This window comes from Silene latifolia, chromosome 7 (assembly GCF_048544455.1).
Source record: "Silene latifolia isolate original U9 population chromosome 7, ASM4854445v1, whole genome shotgun sequence".
NCBI lineage: Eukaryota > Viridiplantae > Streptophyta > Magnoliopsida > Caryophyllales > Caryophyllaceae > Silene > Silene latifolia.
The window spans coordinates 121,763,149-121,786,941 of record NC_133532.1 but is presented as its reverse complement, the minus strand read 5'-3'; the positions used below and the strand labels follow the sequence as shown (position 1 = coordinate 121,786,941).

At 38.7% G+C, this 23,793-nt stretch overlaps 5 protein-coding genes across 7 annotated transcripts in view; 2 read left to right on the top strand and 3 right to left on the bottom strand.

Moving 5' to 3' along the window:
* The first annotated feature begins 908 nt into the window (after nt 1-908).
* Nucleotides 909-3,823, top strand: LOC141592857 (uncharacterized). The gene is made up of 2 exons (XM_074413731.1): nt 909-1,854; nt 3,438-3,823. Exons 1-2 carry the CDS (start codon nt 1,421-1,423, stop codon nt 3,661-3,663), a joined length of 660 nt encoding a protein of 219 aa, XP_074269832.1. The 5' UTR covers nt 909-1,420; the 3' UTR covers nt 3,664-3,823.
* Nucleotides 3,824-4,054: 231 nt separating this feature from the next.
* Nucleotides 4,055-5,949, bottom strand: LOC141592856 (uncharacterized). Of its 3 annotated transcripts, none has more exons than XM_074413728.1 (3): nt 5,792-5,949; nt 4,883-5,164; nt 4,055-4,717 (listed from the first exon to the last, which is right to left on the bottom strand). In XM_074413728.1, the coding sequence occupies exons 1-3, from the start codon at nt 5,910-5,912 to the stop codon at nt 4,275-4,277; spliced, it is 846 nt and encodes a 281-aa protein (XP_074269829.1). In that variant the 5' UTR covers nt 5,913-5,949; the 3' UTR covers nt 4,055-4,274. The 3 variants fall into 3 exon arrangements, with proteins under 3 accessions (XP_074269829.1, XP_074269831.1, XP_074269830.1); XM_074413730.1 differs by having other exon boundaries at nt 4,883-5,006; XM_074413729.1 differs by having other exon boundaries at nt 4,883-5,181; nt 5,792-5,899.
* Nucleotides 5,950-8,426: 2,477 nt separating this feature from the next.
* On the top strand, nt 8,427-11,717 carry LOC141592855 (pentatricopeptide repeat-containing protein DOT4, chloroplastic). Its single transcript, XM_074413727.1, has one exon. The coding sequence runs from the start codon at nt 8,521-8,523 to the stop codon at nt 11,137-11,139; it is 2,619 nt and encodes an 872-aa protein (XP_074269828.1). The 5' UTR covers nt 8,427-8,520; the 3' UTR covers nt 11,140-11,717.
* A 1,151-nt stretch (nt 11,718-12,868) lies between these two features.
* LOC141592854 (receptor-like protein 51) lies at nt 12,869-14,674 on the bottom strand. The gene has a single exon (XM_074413726.1). The coding sequence runs from the start codon at nt 14,355-14,357 to the stop codon at nt 13,056-13,058; it is 1,302 nt and encodes a 433-aa protein (XP_074269827.1). The 5' UTR covers nt 14,358-14,674; the 3' UTR covers nt 12,869-13,055.
* Nucleotides 14,675-18,632: 3,958 nt separating this feature from the next.
* Nucleotides 18,633-23,793, bottom strand: part of LOC141590667 (cellulose synthase A catalytic subunit 8 [UDP-forming]) — a 43,496-nt gene continuing 38,335 nt past the window's right edge. The window contains exons 16-25 of the mRNA XM_074411237.1: nt 23,572-23,719; nt 23,185-23,451; nt 22,749-23,094; nt 22,507-22,644; nt 22,255-22,380; nt 21,944-22,156; nt 21,618-21,852; nt 21,327-21,526; nt 20,567-20,920; nt 18,633-19,362 (exon numbers count right to left, since the gene is read on the bottom strand). Coding sequence (XP_074267338.1) covers nt 18,775-19,362; nt 20,567-20,920; nt 21,327-21,526; nt 21,618-21,852; nt 21,944-22,156; nt 22,255-22,380; nt 22,507-22,644; nt 22,749-23,094; nt 23,185-23,451; nt 23,572-23,719 — 2,615 coding nt within the window. The 3' untranslated portion in view covers nt 18,633-18,774. The remainder of the gene's footprint in view (nt 19,363-20,566; nt 20,921-21,326; nt 21,527-21,617; nt 21,853-21,943; nt 22,157-22,254; nt 22,381-22,506; nt 22,645-22,748; nt 23,095-23,184; nt 23,452-23,571; nt 23,720-23,793) is intronic.

The window sequence follows — 23,793 nt, the reverse complement described above, 5'->3', positions numbered from 1 at the left end:
ATAGTGTTCAAAAGGGCAAATGTATGGAATTGAATTAAATGGAGGAAGTATTAAACTGTGATTGAATCTTATGTATGCAAATTGTAGAAGTCAATGATATGTTATTTACTTATAAGAAAATGTAAAGGTCATCTTATGTGTCAAAGTTTACTTCAAAAGTTTGGAATTTTTTGTATGTAAATTTTGTATGTGTCTTTTTTTGGCATGCATAAATTTAAAATTTTAAGAATTCGGTGCAAAAGGTAATTTTAATGCTAAAGCGTAACTATATAAATGTTATTCCTTTTGTCTCATTTATTTATTTATATTTTTTTTATTCTTTGTGAATAGTATTTTGATTGGGATGGAGGGTGACAAGCTGAAAATGTCGGTAATTAAGTAGTTGTGACAAATGCCTAGTGACCGTTAAGGCGCATGTTAATGTTCTTTCCACTTACATAATCTCATCTTGATAATATAAAACTCGAATAAAAAAAACTGAAATTAAATAGCACTAGTTCTTGTTTGATATTTGATGAACGTCGTGCAATGAGAGTTAGATTGTTTTTGGAATGATTCAGCAATAATACGTTAAAATATATTATTCAGTAATTATTTTATTTTTAAGAATTTTCACATTTAGTCGAATAACGATTGTAAACGAATTTCATTTAATTTGTCTTTGATGCGCCTCAAACTCTTATTGACTTGAAATAGCTCAACTCTATGAAGATGAGCAACCTAAATAAATCGAGTTATATTAAAAGAAAATCGAAATTAATACTTAGTGCAATATAAACTTAACCAAACATTCTGTTTATTGACCGATTTACACTTCTCACAATAGAATAAAAACGAAAAGAATATATTACATTGGAGAGATTATTAGGCAACAAGGTGGTCCTTAGATTAATACACTTCCTTATATAAAGAGGCACTTTATTTCTTTATTTGCCTTTAATTGTCTTACACAACTCCTTATCTTTTTCAAGCTATTTCAACAAAAAAATCCCACTAAAAAAACACAAAAACAGGGGAAATAAAACAGATAAAATCAGAGGAATGCTTAGATATTTGAGGTATTCTTACTATAATTTCATATATCAGAGGTAAATTTAATTCTAAAAACTTTTTTTATAAAATACACAGAAACTTATGCATGTTTGTGTATGCATGTTATGAAACTATAAACAGAATTACAGCAGAAAAAACAGAGTAAAACAGAGGATTTTATAGATAATTTTATCCAAATTATTGATTTTTAATATGGGTTTAGGTTGATTTGATTTTACCTTGATGGGTTTTCTTAGATTGAGGTAAATTTTGGTGAAAGTTTTGATCTTTATAAAATTAGGTGGAAAAACCGAAGAGGTCCTAGTTTAGTGGTTAAGACGGAGGTATTGTGAGTCACAGGTTCGAATCCCCCTCCTGGCCTTAAAAAATGGGTGAAAGAATAGTTAATGGGTTAAATTTTAATTGTGCAAATAATGATGCAAGTAGTTCAGAAAAGTTACCTGATTTTAGTGGTAAAAGTAGTTGTGAGGTTGAAGTTACTGATATTGAAAGGAATTTTGGAAATCAATCAAGTGATTTAGGAGAGAATTGTGTAATTAAAAATGAGGGTTTGAAGAAATTGGTGGAAAATAAAGAAGAGAAGGAATCTTGTGTTATTGATGTGAAATGTGAAGAAGATGTTGAGGTTTTTGAAGGGGAAAAAGTTTGTAGGATTTGTCATTTGAATTCTGAGCAGGAATCGAAATCGGGTTCGTTAAGGGAAAAGAATGATCCTATGATGCTTGGATGTGGTTGCAAGGGTGAGCTTAGTGTTGCGCATTCGCATTGCGCTGAGGCTTGGTTCAAGGTTAAGGGAAACAGGTGAATTTCTTTTCTTTAGGAGTTTGAAAGTTTGTTTCTTGTTCTTTATTTGAATATAAATTCCTTGTTTAAGACGGTTGTAGGAGTGAAACGGATCAAAAGCGACTCATCAGTACTCGAGATATGTTTTTTGGATCCATTTCATACTTAGACGGTCTTAAGAGAGACTTGCTATTATCTGAATTGCTTTTCTTTTTTATGTTTGAAAATTTTGAGTTTGGTTAATCATTATTACCCCAATGTCTAATTGTCTATGGAGAGGATCTTGCTCCAAAATGCGGAGTAGTGAGTTTTGCATGAGGCGGATTCACATGTGAGACAAACCCATAAGGTTATGGGAAATACTTGCGTCCTCCCTACACTCAAAGGAGGATGACCAAAATGGGAATTAAATATTGTAAAATCCTCCTTTGGGTGTAGGAGGACGTCCTCCGGGAGGACGCAAGTATTTCTCTGGGTAGGGAGCTAGGGACGACGAACATTTGAAATCTTTTGTCTGGAATAAAGGAAGAAGCTATTTGCAAGTGGGTCTTGATTCAAAACACGATTGTCATATGGTATTTCATGATTTAAGAAGCGTATACGATTTAAGACTAATCTTGATTTAGTCCGTAGTATCACTAATTGAAAGAACATACGGAGTTAGTCTTTGGTTCCATTGGATGAACGAGCAGTACTTGTTCTAAGGTATTCAAGTAATCAACAAAGTAGGGTACTCTATCATTCGGAGGCCGTATTTCATAAAATAAACTAGGGTGGTATTTAGCAAAAAAGCGTAGTGATTCTGATTTGTTTACGTATCTAAAAGTTAATTTAAAATTCCTACTTCTATCCATAGGCATGTTGATTTGTTAGCTGAACAACTTTTGTTAGCCTTACCAAATTTTTTGTATTTATTCGAACCACGTAACTCCTTACTACTTTTGCAAGTATTTCCGCGATTAGCACTTTGAAATGTGAATGTTGAACCACAACCTTTTTCTAGAAGTAGAAGGTCGAAGCCCTTTTGTCAATAGACTTAGCCAAAGGTGAACTTTTGTTGTTCGTACTATTCTTTGAATGTTCGGTCCAAAGAGGGTACTAACAATGGTATATTGTAGGTGTTGTTTTCGTGTCAAAGAAAGTGGGTTGCGTAGGACAACATTTGTTTCCAATATATCTCATTTCCCCCTTTATAACAAGAGAATGAATGGTTATCTAAGGATGTCATAAGTAATAATAAGACAATGCTTGTTCGCCCGCCTGTTCCAATCTCATGATTACTCTAAAATTGAACGAATCGACAAAGCTGCACTCTCTTCTCACATACGAGGTTTATCCGTCCGAATAACTAACTGTAACCTAACTTTCATCAATTTTCATATTATCATGTTATGATGACCCTTCATTATTGTCCGAACAACGTTTCCATGGAAATCTACATTTTATGTCGGATATATCGATATCATTCTATTATATGCAGCAAACCCGAATTTGATTCCCTGCTTAATGCTGCAATTATTGTATTTCTAACAACACCAACAAAAATCCTAACATCAGGACCTTATTAGACTAATCTTTCATAAATCTTCTGAGTGGTGCAGGACGTGTGAAATATGTGGGCAAACGGTAACAAACATAAAAGGCGTTGGAAACGAAGGCTTCATGGAAGAATGGAAAGAGAGTACATCGAATGATAACACACCCAACTCATCAGAAAGGAATGCAGAAGAAGCTTGCTGGCATGGCCAGCCATTATGTAACTTCCTTACAGCGTGTTTAGTGATCGCCTTTGTCGTTCCATGGTTTTTTCGCATCAATTTTTGGTAGACATGGGTGTAAAAGTTGCCTAGGAGCTTAAGACCAAATTGCTGAAGCAGCTTCAAATAAAAATTAGATGAGATGAAATATGTTTCTGAATCTCAATTGCCTTTGTATATATCTACAGGTAATGCATTAGTTCTTTAAATAAAGTCCTTCGTTTTCTTAAGTTTTGCAGAAGCGTAAATTTAGCTCTAGCAAATCACGGAAGTTATATCGTATTTGTCTCATTTTTCACTTCCTTATTCTTGTGGGAGTGGGATTGATGTTTTTCTCGAGGAAATGAAGATCAGGTAAGACCGTCTTACATAAGTTTTCAAAGTAGGAACTGTGAAAAGTATAAGGTGATACAAAATTTGGAGGTTATAACCTAATAACACGAAACAGTGGAGTTCTCGGACAGCTAAATGTCTTCCTGTAAAAACATTACTGACATTTGTGAGGATTTATGAAGTTGAAATAATTTATAAATAAGTTGAGGAGCATTAGTTAAGAACAAGATTTCAAGAATGACTTTCAGACTGCACTACAAGAGTGATGTACTATATCAGTATAGTTTCTTTGTGCTCTTTTGTTTGTTGAAATTTCCGTAAGCAGAACTGTGAAATGCTGTGATGAACTTAGCCCTTGATCTGAAATCTCAACAATTCTAAAAGCTCACTCTTCTTTAATTTGGAATAACCTTTGATTCCTCTAACTTTGGCTACCCCTTTGAGCTCACTGAGCTTCATTTCATCGAGCTTTTCGGGATCTGCACGATCTTCTGAGCTTAACTCCGTATCATCCGCAACATTGTTTCTCAATGGTGTGGGTGATGGGATTGGAGACTTCTTCACAAAGTTGGATGGCGGGCGAGTTAGCTTGTTGGATGAGAGTTGTGCTTCATCCAGCACGTTGTGTGCGTTACTTCTTAATGGTGTTGGTGACGGGATCGGTGATTTCTTCGCGAAGTTGGATGGCAGGCGAGTTAGCTTGTTTTTGGATAATTGTTGCGGTTTGGGTAACGATTTCTCCTTTGGTTTCCTTCCTTTTCGAGTTGTTGGTATACTTTGCTGTAAGTTCACTGTGAAAAGGGTAAAAACTTCACATTTCATACTCAGAAAAAAACGGATCCGTCTTAAGCAAGACTTAGTGTAGAACAATCACAATAACGGCGACAGCCTCTATACAACCTTTTTGGTGACACCGTGACAAAAAGAGACCGTGACACTGTGACGGTATATCTTACCTTGTTTCGAGCTAGATTGGTGAGGAAGCTCCGAGATTGTAGCTTCAACAGAAAAATCATCACTTGGTTGTTTAGACCTCCGGCTAGTCCTCCTGATCCCAGATTTTTCTTCCGATATGGACTCCTGGATACGTTTGAACAATGCGATCAGTCTATCTCGGTTCACGATCCGACTGTCAGGTGAGTTACTTGTCCTGACTACACCAGCTCTTATGCCCCTGTCAGTCGACTGAAATGACGGCATATTGCGGTTTGCAAAAGATGTGGAACAGCACACATTTTCTGCCAAATATAACAAGCTGCATCAAGAAATAGTGTCTCAATTTCTATTCATACGTATCCACCCAGTGGCGGAGCCAGAATTTTCACTAAGGGATTAAAACTTTCAGGAGAGGGAACTACTAATTTAGTAAGGTATACTAGAAAAGGTTTGAAAATTTTACATTGTTCGAGGATCGAGCACCCCTACTAGCCCCCTAGCTATATTCACCAACAGTAATAGTCAATCGAAATAGGTACAGCCTTACAGCCTCTATCGTTGCATATAAGCCAGTAAGGAATGTAGACTAAGATATGAACCCATTTTCGACCTGCAACTGAACGTATCAAATTTTGAGGCGGTATCAACTGCATACACTTGCATAACAATAAGATTAGGACGCTAAGACTGCCTCTAGGATCAAGACTGAGATACATTTCACACGACTTGCGTAACGTTGTTATGATCCCATTTCCGGAAAGTTTATTGATCCTGATAGAGATTTACCTCTGAGGCAGCATCGGAAGTCAACTTTCGGAACAGTAACAGGTTCACAGTAAAAATAACATATGGTTCTAGAATTCCATGCATTATGTAATATATATAGCAGAAAATTAAGAGAAATTGGAGAAATAAGATGTAGATGATACCTGTGAACAATGAAGAACTGAGATTGTGGAATTTGAGATGACAAAGGGAAGAGAGACAAGTTGCATCCATTCCAATTTTCCAATCCTCAATATTCAAAGGTGGGATTGTTGTCAACCACATGCTACAATAAGTCCAAACCCATAAATAAACATACAAAGTTGCTTCTACTATCCGAACAATTAGATCGCTGTAAGATGAAATCTAGACTGCTTAGAGGAAATAAATCCTCCATTTATTTTTTAAGAAATGAAGAGAATCCTAATTGCTATCGATCATATTCAAGTTTACCATCGATCAATAATTGATGATAAGTCCAATTTCGATTTACTTATCTTTTTCTCATAATAATCCTGAAATAATTCCTTAAATGTGAATTGTTGTATAACATCCGGTCATCAAGTGAAACATTCTCATTTTCCTAAAAGGCTAAGTTAGTCTCATTTTGGAGCCGGTTCTTACTAAAAAACGGTATATAAGAGAATCCTTTACCTTAAGGCCTTGTTTGGATAGAAGGATTTGGAAGGAAAAGAAGAGGAGGGATTTGGAAGGAGACAATATCCATAGTTTGGATAGCAAAATAGGGTTGGAGGGATTTGGAGGGGGAGGGATAATGGATCCCTCCTTTTCCTTCCTCCAAGCCAAAATGTTTCCCCTCTAACATAGGCAAGATTTGGAGGGAAAACTCCAACTCTCCATTCTCCCTCCCCTTCCCTTCCCTCCCTTTCCCTTCCCTCCTTCCCCCTCCTCTCCCTTTCCCTCCACTTTTGCTATCCAAACACACCCTAAATGGTCTCGAAGAGAAAAAATCTCGTTAATCTTATGTAAAGTGTATAATATCTCTTTCTCTCTCTAACATCCTCTCCTCTCTAAATATCCCAAAAAAACCCAAACTCATCCCTTTTATTGTCCCACCGCCGCTGCCACCCATCCAGTCTCTACCCCATATCTTCCCGTCTTTCGCCGGAGATGACGCTTTCAGGTTTTGATTGCGCTCATCTCCGGCGAACCACCATTCCTTCTTCTGATTAATTCATTATACCAATTTTTCTTTTGTCAATGGGATTGAGTGCTTTCTCGTCTTCCTTTCTATATACAAGTTTCTGAGTTGCATGTCGTTCTCCTCTCTTGGATGTTGCCCTCTATGTGGTCGCTGGTTGTCTACGATCATCGTCTTTCCATCTCTTTTCTTTCCGGGCTGTCGTCATTCTCCAAGATGGGTGGTTTATGTTGGTTTTTTTAATGGTGGGTTTGCATGCAGCTGATTGTTTGACTTTCTCGTCCCTCCGTTCCCTCGTCCCGTCACCGTGAGTGCCGGATTCTAACCGGTGGTGATCCCTCCATTTCCCCACCCTTTGGTTTGGATTCCTTGTATTTGGTTTTTAATGTACGTGTCGATGAGTATAGCTCATCCAGTTGCGGCGATGTTGTACTAGGTGGTCGTATTTTGGATCCGATTTGGTGATCCCCCATTTCCCCATCAATCGGTCCTTTTACTTTATCACTAGTGTACGTCGGTGTCGTCTTCTAGTTTGGTCAGTTGCATGTGTAGCGGTGGTCTGGGAGGTGTCGTTTGGTGAAACGGGTGTCTTTACGGTCTTGCATGTCCCTTGCGTCGGGTCTTTTTTATCCTTTTCTTGGTCTTGACCGACTTCCCTGGGTTGTTGGTTTGTTTGGGATTGGTTGGGCTTTGAGAGTCGGTCCTTCTGATTATTTTGGTTGTCGGGTGCGTCTTTTGCAGCTGTTCTTTCTTGATATAGCTTTTGGCAGGCGGTTCTCATCCCTCCTCTGTTCGTCTTAGTTTAAAATTGGTCTTCTGTGTTAATCATTATGAAGATGGTGGGTCTGATTGTGTCGATATGGGGTAGTACATGGTTTTGGGTGTGTCCGTTGCGGTGGTTTCCTACAATTTCAATGGCTTCCTTTAGTTTTCTTTTCGTCATGTTTTTACAACTAATCTTCCTTTATGGGAGATTCTCCAATAAGCTTAGTTCTGTTGTTTGGAATAATGGCCTTTCTATGGTGTCCTTGGTAGTAATTGGTGTATGGTTGGCCGGGGGGACCTTTCTGGCCTTTGTTATCATCATACTTGCTTCCTTGAGTTGTTGGTCTTTGGACTGTTTGAGCCGATCGCCACGGTGTAAGGGATTCTTCTCCACTGAAGACAAGCTGCTTCAACTTGTTCTTCCTCCTTTCTTTCTACGCTCTTGTGGCGTAAGTGCACCTGGCTCGTCTCGTTGGCTTATGGAAGTTGATAGTATTGCTGATGATTTGGTCGAAGTTATTCGTGGCCTTCCTACCTCATCTTACCAGTTTCGCACCGGTCGTCTCTTTTGTCATACGATTGAGACGATGTTAGTTTTATTAGATTTATGGTTTAATTTTCTCTTAGCCAATGTTGAATGTAATATTATTAGGATTCTCAGATGGTATGCATTATACATGGCCTAAGCGATCTTTTTCTCTCTGACAAAAAAAAAAAAAAAAAAAAAAAAAATATAATCTAGACCAAATTTACACATAAGAAAAAAAGTAAAAAACAAAAAGTAAAAGACACTTACAAATATTAATCCGTTTCAAAGTATAGTTATATAAGACGGTTTTACATAAATAATCGTCGACCACTGCGAAGAGCCAGCCTTGGAAGTTATTTACTCCGTTAACCTTGATGTAGATTATAACTAACTAAAACGTACTTCGTATTACATTACTTTTGTCTGCCATTGTTGTCATGGCAATCATCTCAAACAATCTACATACATTCAAACCCTATCAAATCCCAACTCTAAATTTCCTTAATCACCATCATAATCCTTCAAAATCCCTAAAACCCACTTCAAAAAATCCTAAAAATCCCTCAAATTCAACAAATTCACCATCTTCAATAAACTCAGCTTTACTAAATCAAACAATTTATCCTCAAATTATAGACTGTAATGACAAAATTAGACAATTTTGTGTGGTGGGTAAGTTGAAAGAAGCAGTAGAATTACTCTGTGAATCATCAAAATCAGAACTTGAATTGGGTACTTATTGTTCAGTGCTACAACTTTGTGCAATTAAGAAATCGTTACGCAACGGTCGTAAAGTTCATTCAGTCATTTCATCGAACAGCTTACGGGTGAACACTGTTTTGGGGGTTAAATTAGTGTTTATGTATGTAAATTGTGGGGATTTAGTGGAAGGTAGGAAGGTATTTGATTTGATTAAAAATCAGAAGGTTTATTTGTGGAATATTTTGATTAATGAATATGCAAAAGTTGGTGATTCTAAGGAAGGTGTTTATTTGTATAGTAAATTGAGGGATTTCGGTGTCGTGCCGAATGAATATACTTTTTCTTGTGTGTTAAAGTGTTTTTCAGGATTAGGGTTTGTAGAGGAAGGTGAAAGGATTCATGGGTGTTTGTTAAAATTGCATCTTGGTGGTAAAACCGCGGTGGTAAACTCGCTCATTAGTTTTTACTTTAAGTTCGGGAGGGTGGAGAGTGCGCGTAAGTTGTTTGATGAATTGCTTGATCGCGACATTATATCTTGGAATTCTATGGTAAGTGGGTATGCATCAAATGGTTTGCCCGAGGAAGGGCTCAGTGTTTTCGAGCAGATGGTTTTTGCTGGTGTTGTGCCTGACTTGACGACTATGGTTTGTGTTCTTGCAGCAAGCGCTGATATTGGTGACCGTGATTCTGGTAAAATGCTTCATTGTTATGCAGTTAAAAGAGGATTTAGTCAAGATTTAACATGTAGCAATACACTACTTGATATGTATTCGAAATGTGGAGATTTAGATTGTGTGATTCGTGTTTTTGAGAATATGGATGATAGGAGTATCGTGTCGTGGACAACGATGTTAACTACATACGCGCGTGAAGGTCTATCAGGGGATGCTGTGAGATTATTCTATGAAATGAAAGATAAAGGTATCGAACCTGACACCTTTGCTGTTACAAGTGTGTTAAATGCTTGTGCTTCTAGTGGCTTGTTGGAACATGGCAAGGAGGCGCATGATTATGTTAAGAAACACAACATGGTGTCCGATTTATCAGTATGTAATACTCTTATGGACATGTATTTCAAATGTGGAAGCATTATTGATGCGGAATTAGTTTTTAGTCAGATGCGTGTGAGAGACGTAATCTCTTGGAATATAATGATTGGCGGTTTATCAAAGTACTGTCTTCCTTACGAAGCACTGAATTTATTTCTAGAAATGCAAGATGAATGTAAGCCGGATGGTGTGACCTTCTCAAGCTTGTTGCCAGCTTGTGCTAGCTTAGCTTCTCTGGAGACGGGCAAAGAAATCCATGCCTACATTCTCAGAAGCGGGCTTTTTTCTGACTCATATGTTGCTAATGCACTTGTTGACATGTATGTGAAATGTGGAGCACTGGGTTTCGCCCGTTTTGCCTTTGACATGATTGTCAGCAAGGATTTGATCTCATGGACGATAATGGTTGCTGGTTACTGCATCCATGGGTTCGGAACTGAAGCTGTAACTACTTTTGATGCCATGAGAAAGGAAGGCATTATACCAGATAGGAACTCCTATACATCTATACTGTATGCTTGTGTTCACTCTGGATTACTAAAAGAAGGGAAGACTTTTTTTACCATGATGAGAAAAGACGGTAAATTTGAGCTCGAGTTGGAGCATTACATTTGCATGGTTAGTCTCCTCTCTAATGGCGGAAAGTTGAAGGAAGCATACAATTTTATCGAAACTATGCCATTAAAACCAGATGCTCTAGTTTGGAGTGCTTTGCTTGAAGGTTGCAGAATTCATAATGATGTGAAACTAGCTGAGCAGGTTGTGGATCAAATTTTGAACCTCGAACCAGACAGTAAAGCATGCCATATACTTCTAGAAAATATATATTCCGAGGCCAAAACAAGGGAGAAAGTTGAATGGTTAAAGGGTAGAATTCATCATCTTGGACTAAAAAAGAATGAGATTTGCAGTTGGATTGAAGTTAAGGACAAAGTTCAAATCTTTATTGCAGGGAATGTCGCTGTGCACCCGGAGTACAAGAGCACAGAGGCATTGTTAAAGAAACTGAAAGCTAAGACGAAGCTTGAAAATATATCCATGAAGTCTAAGTACACTGCAATTAGTTCTGAAGCAATGAAAAACGAAGTAGCTCTTTGCGGGCACAGTGAAGCATCGGCTATTGCCTTTGGAGTGTTGAATTTGGCACGTAGCACGACCATACGTGTCACAAAGAATGCAAGAGTATGCCATGAATGCCATGAGATTGCAAAGTCAATCTCGAAGACTTGTCGCAGGGATATTGTTATGAGAGATTCCTTCCGGTTTCACCATTTTAAGGACGGAGTCTGTTCTTGCAGAGGTTAACAATAATACCTATACCGCCTCTCCTTTTTCCGCTGATTGGCTTTGTGCAGAATTTGGTGCTTGAAATTGAGGATTGATTTATCACTCTACTATCCTCCATCTCAGTGAATTCTTCCGAGATTGAAATTTTGTATAATGGGAATCATGGACTGACGGATGGAGGGAGTAGTGAGGGAACTATGTGTAATGCTATGTTACACTCGGACACGGGTATGGACACTTTATTTTAAGCCAAAATATGCAGATCGGAGAACTTCATATAGATAGTCAAGCCTGACACTTAGATATGCACCCGTAAAGCAGAGCCTCATTAGTAATTATTGTAAAGCGATATGGGATTCGGATTTTTACTAAATCCAAGTTTTAAAATGCAAGAGGCTTGTTCTGTAAACTGTACTGCTGTACATGCTTGGCAATTTGGCATTATCTTCCTGCAAAGAGTGTAATTGAGCAGAGTAGTTGAAGTAGAAGATTTAGTTTGACTCTCAGTTGTAATAATTTGATTTATTTAAGCTGACACAGGTTAGCCTGGCTTTGGTGGCAGCATCAACATTTATCTATTGAGTGTACTGATTGATCCATGTTATTGTAAAATGCTTCTTTATTGTACCGGTAGGTCTTGTGTCAGACTGTCAGGTGTGCAACCGTCAATGGTACAACAGAGGAAAAATGACTATTTTATGATAAAAATTGACTATTTTATGTTAAAAAGTAATCATAAAATGGTCACGTTTTCTGTCATCGTATCATAGGACGGCCGTAAATTTTGGTTTATTGTACATAATACGTAATTCTATTTTGGTTGAGGGTATTACAAGCAATATCAAAATCATTGATTATGCCAAATTGTTTGTCTGTGGATCACATGCAAAATTATCAACTGACAGCTTATTCTTCCAGTCTTCCCCAATTCATTATGAATTATGATGGATCTCATTTTGGAAAAATAAAAAAAAATCGCTAAATTAGTTACACGCTTCTTACATTATTATTAACTTCTCGTAAAATAACCTTATGACGTTTCACAAACCCCTTTTTCTTTAACACGGTCGTGTTAACATTTATGCAGTTTGTACATTAAAACATAATTAAACAATTAATGTCAGCAACAATAGAAAGCAACAGCAGAAAGTAAATGGGACATCGACCGGAACAAAACACAAATCATAATCTACACGTTTTGGATAAAAAGTGGTAATCAAATATATTAAGTATGTTTAAAATTAGGCTTTTTCAGCCTTTTACTTAATGCATGGACCAATTGCATAAAGATGTACCTTATAGATCTGCATTTGGTCTCTTGAATTATGTTATTCTTCATTTCTTTGAATTACTTTGTCAGGCATACTTTGCAACAAAGTAAACAAGAATATTGCCAGACCCGTCTTCAGTTAAGACGACATTCACAAACAATTTAAATAATGTTAAACTGAAATAGGGTTGTGTCTCTATGAAGTGTTAACTTAAAACCGTCTTAAACAGTACCTACTATTTATACATTTAGAAGCTCCTATACTTTCTCTAATAGAAAAATCAATACTTTTAACACGATTTACTAAAACCGTCAAATTATTGAATTTGATATAATACATTTATAAGTAGCTTAAATTTTGTACAAATTCACCAATCAATTTCACAGCCAAAATAACAACACTCGCCGGAGCATTAAGATTAAAATGCCGATTTCTTAATTGTAAATAAGCAACAAAATAATCACACAAATACGACGAAAATAAGAGGAATAAAAATTAAAAATTAAATACGTCCCGCCTCAAATTTCAATTTTCACAACTCTTTGCAATCTATACTTCTACAATAATAATAATTTTTGAACAATTTTTTTTTCCAAATTAACAAATTTCCATCCTAAAAACTACACCTAAAAAAACATTAAAAAAAAATAAAAATTAAATCAATTAAACACACCTCCTAGAAAGACAAATAAGAAAAATAATCAAAAACACAATAGAAGAAAGAGCAATAGCAATGCCAAGAACAACCTTATTAGGCCCATGACCACCACTACTTTTTCCACTAGTCTCGTCTTGCGAGCTACCACCATCGTCATCATCACTAGCATCGTCTCCACCATCATCACTACTCGGACTCGGACTCGCTGGAGGCGACATTGGCAGTCCATTCTTATCACAAGGAGATATCCCTTCAAGTTTCAGTTTTGATGAAACATTTGAATGATTATAACACAAATTAGCATTCTCGCCAATTTTAAAAACCGCTAACCTTTTAATAAATGATCCATTAAATGGCAATACACCTTGGAAATTATTCCTTTCTAGATTCAAATACTTCAACCCTTTCAATTCATTCAAGAATTTCGGTATCGTTCCGTTGAACTGATTTGAGCTCAAATCAATGTGTTCAAGTTCCGGCATTGACGACACTGAATCAGGAATTGAGCCGGATAAGGAATTTGTCGCGAGCGACAAATTCCTTAACCCGATAAGGTCCCCAATTGAATTAGGCATTTCTCCAGTTAACATATTTCCAGATAAATCAATATAAATCAGATTTACCAACTCGGTAATCGAACTCGGGATCTTTCCCTTGAGCTGATTATACGACAAATCAATGTAACTAATATTCGGATGCCATGATTTTGGCAGTGTACCAGTAAGATTAGCTTTTGAAATAGTTATCGATTGAAGAAATCTCAAATTCCCAAGAATAACATAAGGTCCGGTTGCTTTAACGGGTACGGATTGAACTATAAGATCCGTGACGTTTAAAAGACGACCGAGGAATACGCCGGTGATTTTTTTAAGGCTGTTGATGCAAGTAAAGGATCGGAGATTGGTGGATAATTCGGTCGGAAAGCGTGACGTGGCGGCGGGGCAATTGAGGAAGGAGAGGGAGGTGAGGGTTGAGAGGGATTTGAGTGCGGTGGTTGAGACGGAGAGGGTGTCGGAGCAGTTGGTTAGGGTTAGGGAAGTGAGGTGGCGGAAGGGTTTGGATGAGTCACATTTAGTGGTGGAGTTTTGGGTTGGGGAACATGGGTCTTTTTTGGTTGGGAGGTTTAGGGATTGGAGGGCTCTTAGTTGTTTTGGGTCTAGGGTTGTTGGTGTGGTGGTTGGTTTGGGTTGGGGTGTGGGTGGGTGGGTTGGGGTTGGAGTTGGGGTGGTTATGGCTAGGGTGTGGTGGTGGGCTAAGTGGAGGATGGTTAAGGTTAGGATGATATGGAGGAGAGGTGGTGTGCCCATTGATGTGTAGTGAGTGGTTGTGTTTTGGGTAGTGTTTTTGGGAGAGTGTGTGCCAAGTTGGTACTTGGGGGACTTTGGGAGTTGGGAGAGTTGAGTTGATTTGGGTATGGAAGTTATTGTGAGTTTTGAGGGTATGTAGGTTGCTAGATTAGCAATTAAACATGATAAGAGTGGATTTAGGGGGAGTAACACATTTGCTCATGTGGGGATGGGAGTTTGGTGATTGTATAGTGGTATGAATGAAAATATAAATGAAGGGACTTTTGTGATGTTCTATAGGGTATGGTGTGTTATTTTGGGATACATTGATTATTTTAGCTTGTTGGAAGTTTGTAAATGAAGTAGGGAGTAGGGAGTAGGGACTAGGGAGAGTGTAGTAATTCGGAAGTTATGAATATTAGATGTCAGCTATGAGCTATTATAATTGGTAAAGTTTCGAGGGTAAAATTCAATATACTCGTGACTTAGGTTTAAATTTCGTTAGTAATAAATTCGTCCTTGTGGCTCCCTCTAGACCAAAGAAAAACTATCAGTTTCGGTGTTTTGTGCAGCCCCATTCTCCGGAGAATATCCTCAGACAAGTCCTTTCCAAAGTGATCTGCGAAAGAAACAAAGCAAGAGTTAAGGTAGGGGAAATAAATCGAAATTCGAGGAACAAGAGCGTTAAGAACGGCGATGGGCCTCACACCGACCCCACTCACCTTTGTCTTAGGGGCGGTATGAGGCCGACATGGCAGAGCGGCTCATCCCGAAGGATGATCGCGTCGGGGAATCCATCTTTTCGGCACCCCACTCTTGTCCACCTCAAAGAGCCTCGGTGCCGACCTCTCATCCTCCTCGAGATAGACGCTGCGGCATCCATTTTGAGCTTCTTCCGGAAACCCATCTATCGTGCTCGCCCGAGTCTCACACCGCAAGTTAACTCGGTCTTTGGAAGGAGCGGGCGGCGGATAGTCATCCCAAGACCTTAACGTACACCCACCGGCCTTGCCAGTCCTTGCAAGAAGGAAGTTTGTCGACAGAGACATAACCCGGCTCCATTTGCACACTGTACCATCCGACGCGGCCAGAGAATGGTTTGAGACAGTGAAGCCGGCGGAATAAATTCACCGTTGGGGCCTCTCCCTTGAAGAGACAGAGCCAGACAAAGCCAATTATGGTCCTCATAGCCAACGGGTGTAGTTGTGCAACGGCAACGTTCATGGCTCTAATAATGGCCATAACGTACCCATTCAGCGGAAACCGGAGCCCATACTCCAAATGCCGCATATACACGCCGGTGTGGCCCGGTGGAGGGCAACAGACGGCCTGACCCTCCGCAGGGATAACAATTTTGTATCCCCTACCGAAGAAAAAATGGCCCTCGAAAAATTTGTCGCCTGAACAACTGGCGAGCTTATGAGTCCAAGCACGGTCAAGACGGACCTTACAAGCGTCGCCGTGATCCAGGACGTACTGCCTCCCTTCATTAGGACGAGGCCTTTCCACTTCATCACCGAAATCATCACCAAAATCACCATAGGAATCAGAATCCTCCCATTCCTCAAGAGTTTGAGGATCAACTTCAGGAGAAGGAGACCTAGGGCCCCCCGACGCGGGTTTACTAGGTCCAGCATCAACAGAAGACATGTTCGCAACAATCACTAACGAAATAAAAGAAGAGTTGTTTGATTACCTTGAAGAAATACACTCGCCGGATCAAAAACTCTGAAGATTAGAGGAAATGGAAACCCTTGAAAGTTTAGAGAGATGAAGATCTTGGAGAAAATTTTAGAAAATTTGAGGAAATGAAAGTAATGGCCAAAATCAAGGAAGAACTGCCCTATTTATAGGGAAAAGCCCATGAAGAAGGACCAATCAGGGCACAGCCCATGAAGAGTCAACCAATCAGCAAACAGACACGTGTCAGACATGCAACCACGAAATGTCAATCAATGCTACAGTTACCAAGCGTATTCAACACGCCCATTCACATCTCTTCGCCTATTCATCTCCCTCAGCAAATTCCTAGGTACCTGCTATCCGCCGGCCACATGATCGACCAAGCCAGGAGGCACCGGCCGGGGGCAATCAAAAATAGCCGGCACTCTCAGCCCTGGTCTCGGCCAGCGTCACATTCTTTCCCACATCGGATACCCTTTACGCATCCATGTGGAGGGGGGATATGGTACGGCCTAACAAGAACCACGCCGATGCATCAGAAGAAGCCGATACCAGAAATTTTGCTAAATTACTTACGCAGAATATACGCTCAACACACATCGGAGCCCATACCACGGCATAGACTACGCTGGGGGCAAATTGATGGGGCATATTCTGCACCGCTGACCAAGTCAACATATTGAGCAAGGTCAAGGGTATCCACAAAGAAAGTCAACGACTCGAGATGGACTAGCCGACGGAGCCCATCGGCTGTCACTTGGGTCTCGGCCCGACAACCGCCTAGCCGGGGCACATATCCGCGTACTCATATCCAAGACCCTCGGCGAGCCCGCCACAGTCCATCGGCCGAGGGTACAATCTGTCTTTCCACCGATAGCCACTTGGCCACTGGCACTACGTGACAAAAGGTGAATGCCTATAAATACTCCTCAACCTTCATTGAGGAGGAGATCCAAAAATTGACCTAATAACCACTATTCATCTGGTAATATCTTCCTTATCTCTCTACAATACACTCTTAGCCAAGTTACAACAACTTCTCTCTAAGTTTACTGACTTGAGCGTCGGAGTGAGTACGCTCGGCCAAAGCCGAGCCCTCAGTTTGTTCATCGTTTCAGGAGACCGCAAGGAGGATTCAAGCAAAGACATCATTCTACGGGCTACGAGTGGTAACAAATATCTGCTCTGGAATTACACCCGGAACAATAATGTCCATTAAAGATAAAATGACCATTCTTTATACTATGATTTTTCAATAATTAGTTTTTAAAAGCATAATATTCGGTCTATTTGCTCCAGACCTAAATTAAGAGGTCTATAGTTTATAGTATCGTGAATTATTACGCATGATTAGATGACCATTAGATCATTATCATTTCAACTTACACATTACACTATACACATTTGTAAATTTAATAATGGGCAATTCATGCAAATATCAAATATGCATTTGAGTGTCCAAATCATACTAACTTAGACTTTAAACTTTCGATAATCTAATCTAACTAACGAGTAAGGATCTTCCGTCACATACACGATCATATTCAAAGTATTTGTAGTTTACGTGCTTAATCATTCGATTCAATTCAATCTCTAGATTGGTCGTAAACTTAGTTTGTTCCATTTATCTAATTAAAGCGTGAACATTACTAGTAATTACTTTCGGATGCTATGTCAATGTCAATTACCATTAATTGTGTTGAATTAATTGCATTATTGACGACTAATAAGTGGGATCAAGTTTATGTTGCTTTCGGGAAAAAACAAAAACCAACAAAAGTGCATGCTATGTTTTTAGGGAAAAAAACCTTCCATACGTCTTTGCTTTAATTTATCCACTTTTGATCATTTGGGGTGGAAAACATTAGTGTTTGGTGTTTAGGTTGATAGGGAAAGGAAAATGAGTTAGCGCCGTTGGATAGCGCCTAATTTCGGTATCATCCTCTCACATGTAATAAGTGGAGATTTCAATAATAATGGCTGCATTAGACCGAATCATACGGAGTATTAGACATGCAGGAACTATCGTTTCTAATATTTACCTTATATTTGCCTTTATATTTATAAATAATATTAAAATTGAGCGAAGTCATAGAACTAGTAACCCTTTCAAATCTTTCTTCTACAATGTTGAATTTGGTTTGTTGAAAAGGAATTTAAATACTTACATTTTTCATATTATTAATTTGTTAACCAAATAAAGGCATCACTATCTCTCTCATACGTAACATAAAAGATAAAATGCGCTCCTTTTACCGACGATTTTTTTAGCAGCGGTAAAAATATTTTCTGTATTACACAATACTTATTTGAAAAATGCAATACAGGTCCATGTTTAAGTGTCAAACGCGATCATAATACAAAAGTCACTCAAATATCTAATGATATATATGAGTCGGATATAATTATATATCCGATCCGAGTATTGAATGTCTACCACATTACGAGATCCAAAATGAAAAGTTGGAGTAAATTGGAAAATAAGTGCAAAACAATCTACTTGGAGAAACAAATTGATCATTCAAGTAGTTAGACAATCACCTTTCCCATAATAATTTTTGCTTGGAATTTACTCCAACAATCTCAAAAATACCTTGCAAAATAAACTAAAAATACACAAAAACTCCATGTTATCATCCCATTTACCAAAAATATTCATAATCGAAGAGGTCTTAAACTCTTAACCCAGTAGTTAAGACCGAGGTATCATTACAATAAATCACGGATTTGAATCCCGCTCCCTCCTATATTCCTCTTAACAATCAATAGAAATACAACTTTGAGCCAAGGCCTTACTATCATCCTTACTCACAAAAGGGTCAATTTTAACCCAAACAAGTGAGAAAACAGAAGCCAATAAAACTGACCACAATATCACTATAGTTGGTGTCCTGTTTTGTCTTCCCATGAGACCCTTTAGGAAGGGGTACAAATGAAGGATAACCCACATGGCAAAAAACACCTTCCCGAAGAGCGGACCCCACGCTTCATACCCGCTGTTCAAGGCGTCTGAGAACCCGGCTACTACCCCGACAATGTTGATGATGATTAGGGAGGTGGGAGGGATGAGTAGGGTTGTCCATTTGAAAGCGTATAGTTCTCCAAACTCACCGTCTTCTGAAGACTTGGCTGTGACAGTGAAGTTGGTGTCGACGCCACCTATTACTTTTAGGAAACCTTGGAAGACCGCGAAGAGGTGGGCTGAGACGCCTCCGATTACCCAAAACTGCTCGTTACGCCACCAGTCTTCGATGCTTACTCCGCTCCAACGTAGTTCTAGTACACTCACTATTATGATTGACATGAATAGGCCTAGGAAAAGCATGCTTGCTAGGTTTGATAGCTGATACACACATCGAAAATATCGTGTTAGTCTTATGAAGACGATAAAACATTCGACGATAAGCTCTTCTTCAGACCGTCTCAGAATAAGAATTTATTCAGACCTATCATGGTTTAAGACAAATAGGTAAAGCGTAACTAAGTTTAAAGTTCTAATCCATCATTCAACAGATTCTTTACGTTTTATTAAAATACTCCTCACAAAAGAATAAAAACGTAAAGAACCTGTTAATATATACATTTAGGCCTCGTTTGGTTGCTCATCCAATTCATGGGAATTCTAGAATCCCATGAATTGGGATTTTTAAAGCTTGTTTGGTTACCCCATTTTTTGTAAAACTAGTTTTACGCCCGTTCAGAAATTGCACGGCCTGCATTGATAAAATTTGTTAAACATATATTTTATTGTCAGAAAATCCACGATTAGGTAATATATTATGACATATTTGAAAATTTTGACTGAGTCATATTTTAATTCAATTGGCCAAATTTTTCGCTTCTTTTTCATGTTCACAATTATTTTTTGACATATACTTTGTATATTGTAATGTATATTTATGTGTTAGATAATGGTTGTGTGTTTGTATTGAATTAACACCCACTTCTTGCATAGGGACCACTTTTTAATTTTTTTTTTCTGAATTTAAGGGGCCAATAAGAGAGCTCTAAAGAACTCAACTTTTATACTATTTAGATGGGGGAGTTCAAAACTCCTAGGAATTTCCAACTCCTACATGATGAGGGAATTTAACTACCTACCCCCCTCATGGTCATTGGAAATTCCTAATAAAGTAAAACTCCAACATGGCAACCAAACGGGTTATTGTAATTCACGTGAATTTTAATGTAGGAATTAAACTCCCGTGCATTGCAAATTAACACGTCAATGTAATTCCCGTATCAACCAAACGAGGCCTTACTTATTTGAAGGCCTTGATGGAAAATAAAATAGAAATTTAAAGGAAAGACGGATAAAAATAGGAATATATATGGGTTCGAGTTGATTTGGATATTTGCAAATAGATAAGAATTCACGGTCTAAAACCGATCAATTGCCATGCCTACTACCGTTTTACCTTCAAATCTTATGGTTATGTACTTACGTCCAATTAACCTTCTGGTAAAAGTGTAAAACAGTAAGTAAATAAATAAATAAATAAATAAATAAAAAATAACTGTTACAAGGTAATGTAAAGGAAACATACCACTGGTATAATGAACTTGCCAGTGAGGAGGCAGATAGCAGGCAAGGTACAGTAAGCAATGAGAGGAAGGGAAGTAAAGGGGTAAATAATGGTATTAGTGTATGCCAATCTCTGAAGCCACTTAAGGCGGCCGCCTCCAAAACCATACCAAAGAGGACAATGTCGACTCATGAAAATCTCGATGGATCCTAGAGCCCAACGAAGAACTTGATGAAGTCTATCTGACAAATTGAGGGGTGCAGACCCTTTGAATGCCGGTCTTAAGGGCATGCAGTATATTGATCTCCAACCCCGGCAATGCATTTTGAATCCCGTCAGAATATCTTCTGTTACCGAACCATATATCCATCCAATCTGCCAAAATAAAAGAAGGCGGTGAAACCCTGAAACTGGTAAATTCCATTGAGACTAACTAAATCTGGCAACAATCCGTCTCATTGTAGACGGACATTATCCGTCTACAGCCTCTTACAAAATGAGAGTGGATTGTGCAAGTATCCACTCTCATTTTGTGAGAGGGACACTATCCGTCTACAGTTTTAGACGGATAGTGTCCGTCTAAAGTGAGAATTTGTGATCTGGCAAATGGGTCATTCAGGTTAGCTATGGTCATTTCAGATATGAACAATTCTGTCCAGGTTATTCCCAGCTCAATGTAGTTTGAATCCGAGCCTCAGATTAGTTACTTTTACCATGTTAACAGCGAATCTAGCCTGTTTTATTAAAAGTCGAGATTTAATTGGAGGGGAATAAAGTTTACCTCTTTTCCCCAGGCAGTCTTCTCTTCATACCCACAGCTAATGACATGTATAGCTTCATTAATCAGCGAGGAAGGGTTAGCAGAATCAGGAATGCCTCCATTTTCCATCATTGTAGACTCGATAAGCACAGAAGATAAGCCAAATGTCTTTTCAAAGCTTGTTTGAGATATCAGCATCGACCTTTCATATTCATCGTAATCTGCATTTCACATTGCAATAGCAAATTTAACTAAAATCATTCATTTCCATCTGTAATGTTGGGATTAGCACAGAACTATAAGTAGACTTACCATTGAGTTCCTTAAGGTTGAAAATGGCAGCATCTAAATCTTCACGTTTAATCTCCGAGATGTCTTTTTCTTTCTTTTTACTTGAAGGACAGCAACAACAGGAAGATGAAGAGGTTTTTGGTTCTATACGAGGTGAGGATGGCGGTCCATAGCCGTACAAAGCTTGCCTGTTGAATACACAACCTGTCCCCACATAAACCGGCCCTTGAATCCCGTCAAGCCCTTTCATATTAACCTAAGATCACAAACAGCACATTTTATATTAGCCACCCTTTAGACCATGCAGACGGGTTTTGACTTATTGAGGGTTTGTTAAAGAATCTTACATCAAAGAAGACAATGTTTCGATTGGCATATCGATCACTTTTGTCAATACCATCGAATCTTTGAGGGAACTGCACATAACAGACATTACAGCCTACAACAGGATCCATCAAAAAGCACATTGCTTCCCGGACTGCCTTGCTGTTGTTAACATAGTGATCACAATCAAGATTGAGAATGTAGGGAGCATTTGTCAGGATTGCAGACACTCTGACCTGTGAAAGGCAACCGATAGCATTAAAACACGTGCAACGATTAAAAGACGGTTTTTGATTCTACAGTACTGGGAAATTGAATGGTTCAGGGAAAATACCAGAGCATTCTCAGCACCAGCCTTCTTATGATGTGGATATCCAGGCCGTTTTTCTCTTGAGACATATACAAGCCTGGGAAGTTCATTACCTTCCATGTCATGTGCACCGGTATTACCTAAGAAAACCTGGAACAATGACAAACATTTCAGAGACCATTTTCTGGTTTTTGAAAGCATTCACCAGAATTAACACATACTCCTGATCAAATAGCCTTGATTACGTTTACGTGTATACGAAGGCTAAAACCAAACCTGAATCATTCCTGGGTGATCACGAGTATTATTCCCGGGCCAAGGTGTACCGTCAGCCATTGTCCAGCCTTCTTCAGGAGTTTTCTGTGCCTTAGCAACTAAGCCATTAACTCTTACTTTGAACTCCTCATAATCTCTCTGTGAACATAGCATACATTATGAGATCACTACCTTAAAACGAAGGTTATACCTGAAATCGGTGTTCAAAATACAAAATAAAAAATAAAAAATGGAAGACGTACTTTCATTGATCTGCGTTCCTTGACAAAAGAGGGCTGGACTTTGTCCTTAAGGTAGTCAATTTTCTGTGAGAAGTAAAACTCAGGTGCTCGTGGCTCGATTTCATATTTCTTGCAGAAAGGGACCCATTTCCTGGCAAACTCAGCAGTCTCGGCAAGTGATTCAAAGGTGAGCATAGAGGCACCATCATCAGAAACATAGCAGGATACTTTATCAACTGGATAGTCCACTGCTAGAATTGAGAGGACAGTGTTTGCTGTAATTAGAGGCGGTTCTTTCAATGGATCCACTGTACTCACGAAGAAGTCGACAGCAGCTAGCTGTGAAACTTCTCCCTCTCTTTCAAACCTGTCCATATTTGATTCACGGTATAGTTACAGGCTTATAGCATAACATGATGGTATGATACCGTAAATACCCAGGAAAGAGTTGGTATACCTTAAAGAGAGTTGATCAATGAAGGCTTGCCGATTTATAGGAGACCACTTAGGAAACTGATCCAAAACCCAGGATATAGCAAACCAGATCTCGCAGATGACAGAAGTAAGCCAGAGGCCAAAGGCGCTGTCAACCGGGTTGGTTATTCTGTAGTGGAAGAACAGAACTAGAATAACCAATCTTGTGATGATCATTATTCGGTATGATGTCAGCTTGGTTCTCGGTATTGGAACCACTCTTGAAAGCGGTAATATAATCTCTCCGTTCCTAATCAGGAAAACAGACAGCAATTAGCGACTGTTTCAATTATGTTTACTCCATAATACCTGTATCTCTTTAAAATGAGCTACAAAACCCTAGTCTCACGAGTCATGGCGGATAACTTACGGCTTTTCTTCCATAACTTGCTCCTGTGGAACCTGATTACTTTCCTTAGCAACTTTAGTAGGAAGCTTTTTCTTTTTATCGGCCTTTCTCTCCCTCCAACTCTCGACACGATTCTTCCATAATGAACTTCCACTTTCACTATATGCTTCTGCAAACATAGGCAAGTCTTAGGAATGCATTGAATGAAAACGAAGACGTAGGAAGGAAGGGGTAGATTCGCTT

What these genes read in the sequence shown, in the direction of transcription:
- LOC141592857 (XM_074413731.1), top strand. Translation starts at nt 1,421, where the DNA reads ATGGGTGAAAGAATAGTTAATGGGTTAAATTTTAATTGTGCAAATAAT. An exon ending in TTCAAGGTTAAGGGAAACAG is followed by an intron (nt 1,855 to 3,437) that starts GTGAATTTCTTT and finishes TGAGTGGTGCAG; the next exon opens with GACGTGTGAAATATGTGGGC.
- LOC141592856 (XM_074413728.1), bottom strand. Translation starts at nt 5,912, where the DNA reads ATGTGGTTGACAACAATCCCACCTTTGAATATTGAGGATTGGAAAATT. An exon ending in CAGTTCTTCATTGTTCACAG is followed by an intron (nt 5,165 to 5,791) that starts GTATCATCTACA and finishes TATATTTGGCAG; the next exon opens with AAAATGTGTGCTGTTCCACA. An exon ending in CCAATCTAGCTCGAAACAAG is followed by an intron (nt 4,718 to 4,882) that starts GTAAGATATACC and finishes CCCTTTTCACAG; the next exon opens with TGAACTTACAGCAAAGTATA.
- LOC141592855 (XM_074413727.1), top strand. Translation starts at nt 8,521, where the DNA reads ATGGCAATCATCTCAAACAATCTACATACATTCAAACCCTATCAAATC.
- LOC141592854 (XM_074413726.1), bottom strand. Translation starts at nt 14,357, where the DNA reads ATGGGCACACCACCTCTCCTCCATATCATCCTAACCTTAACCATCCTC.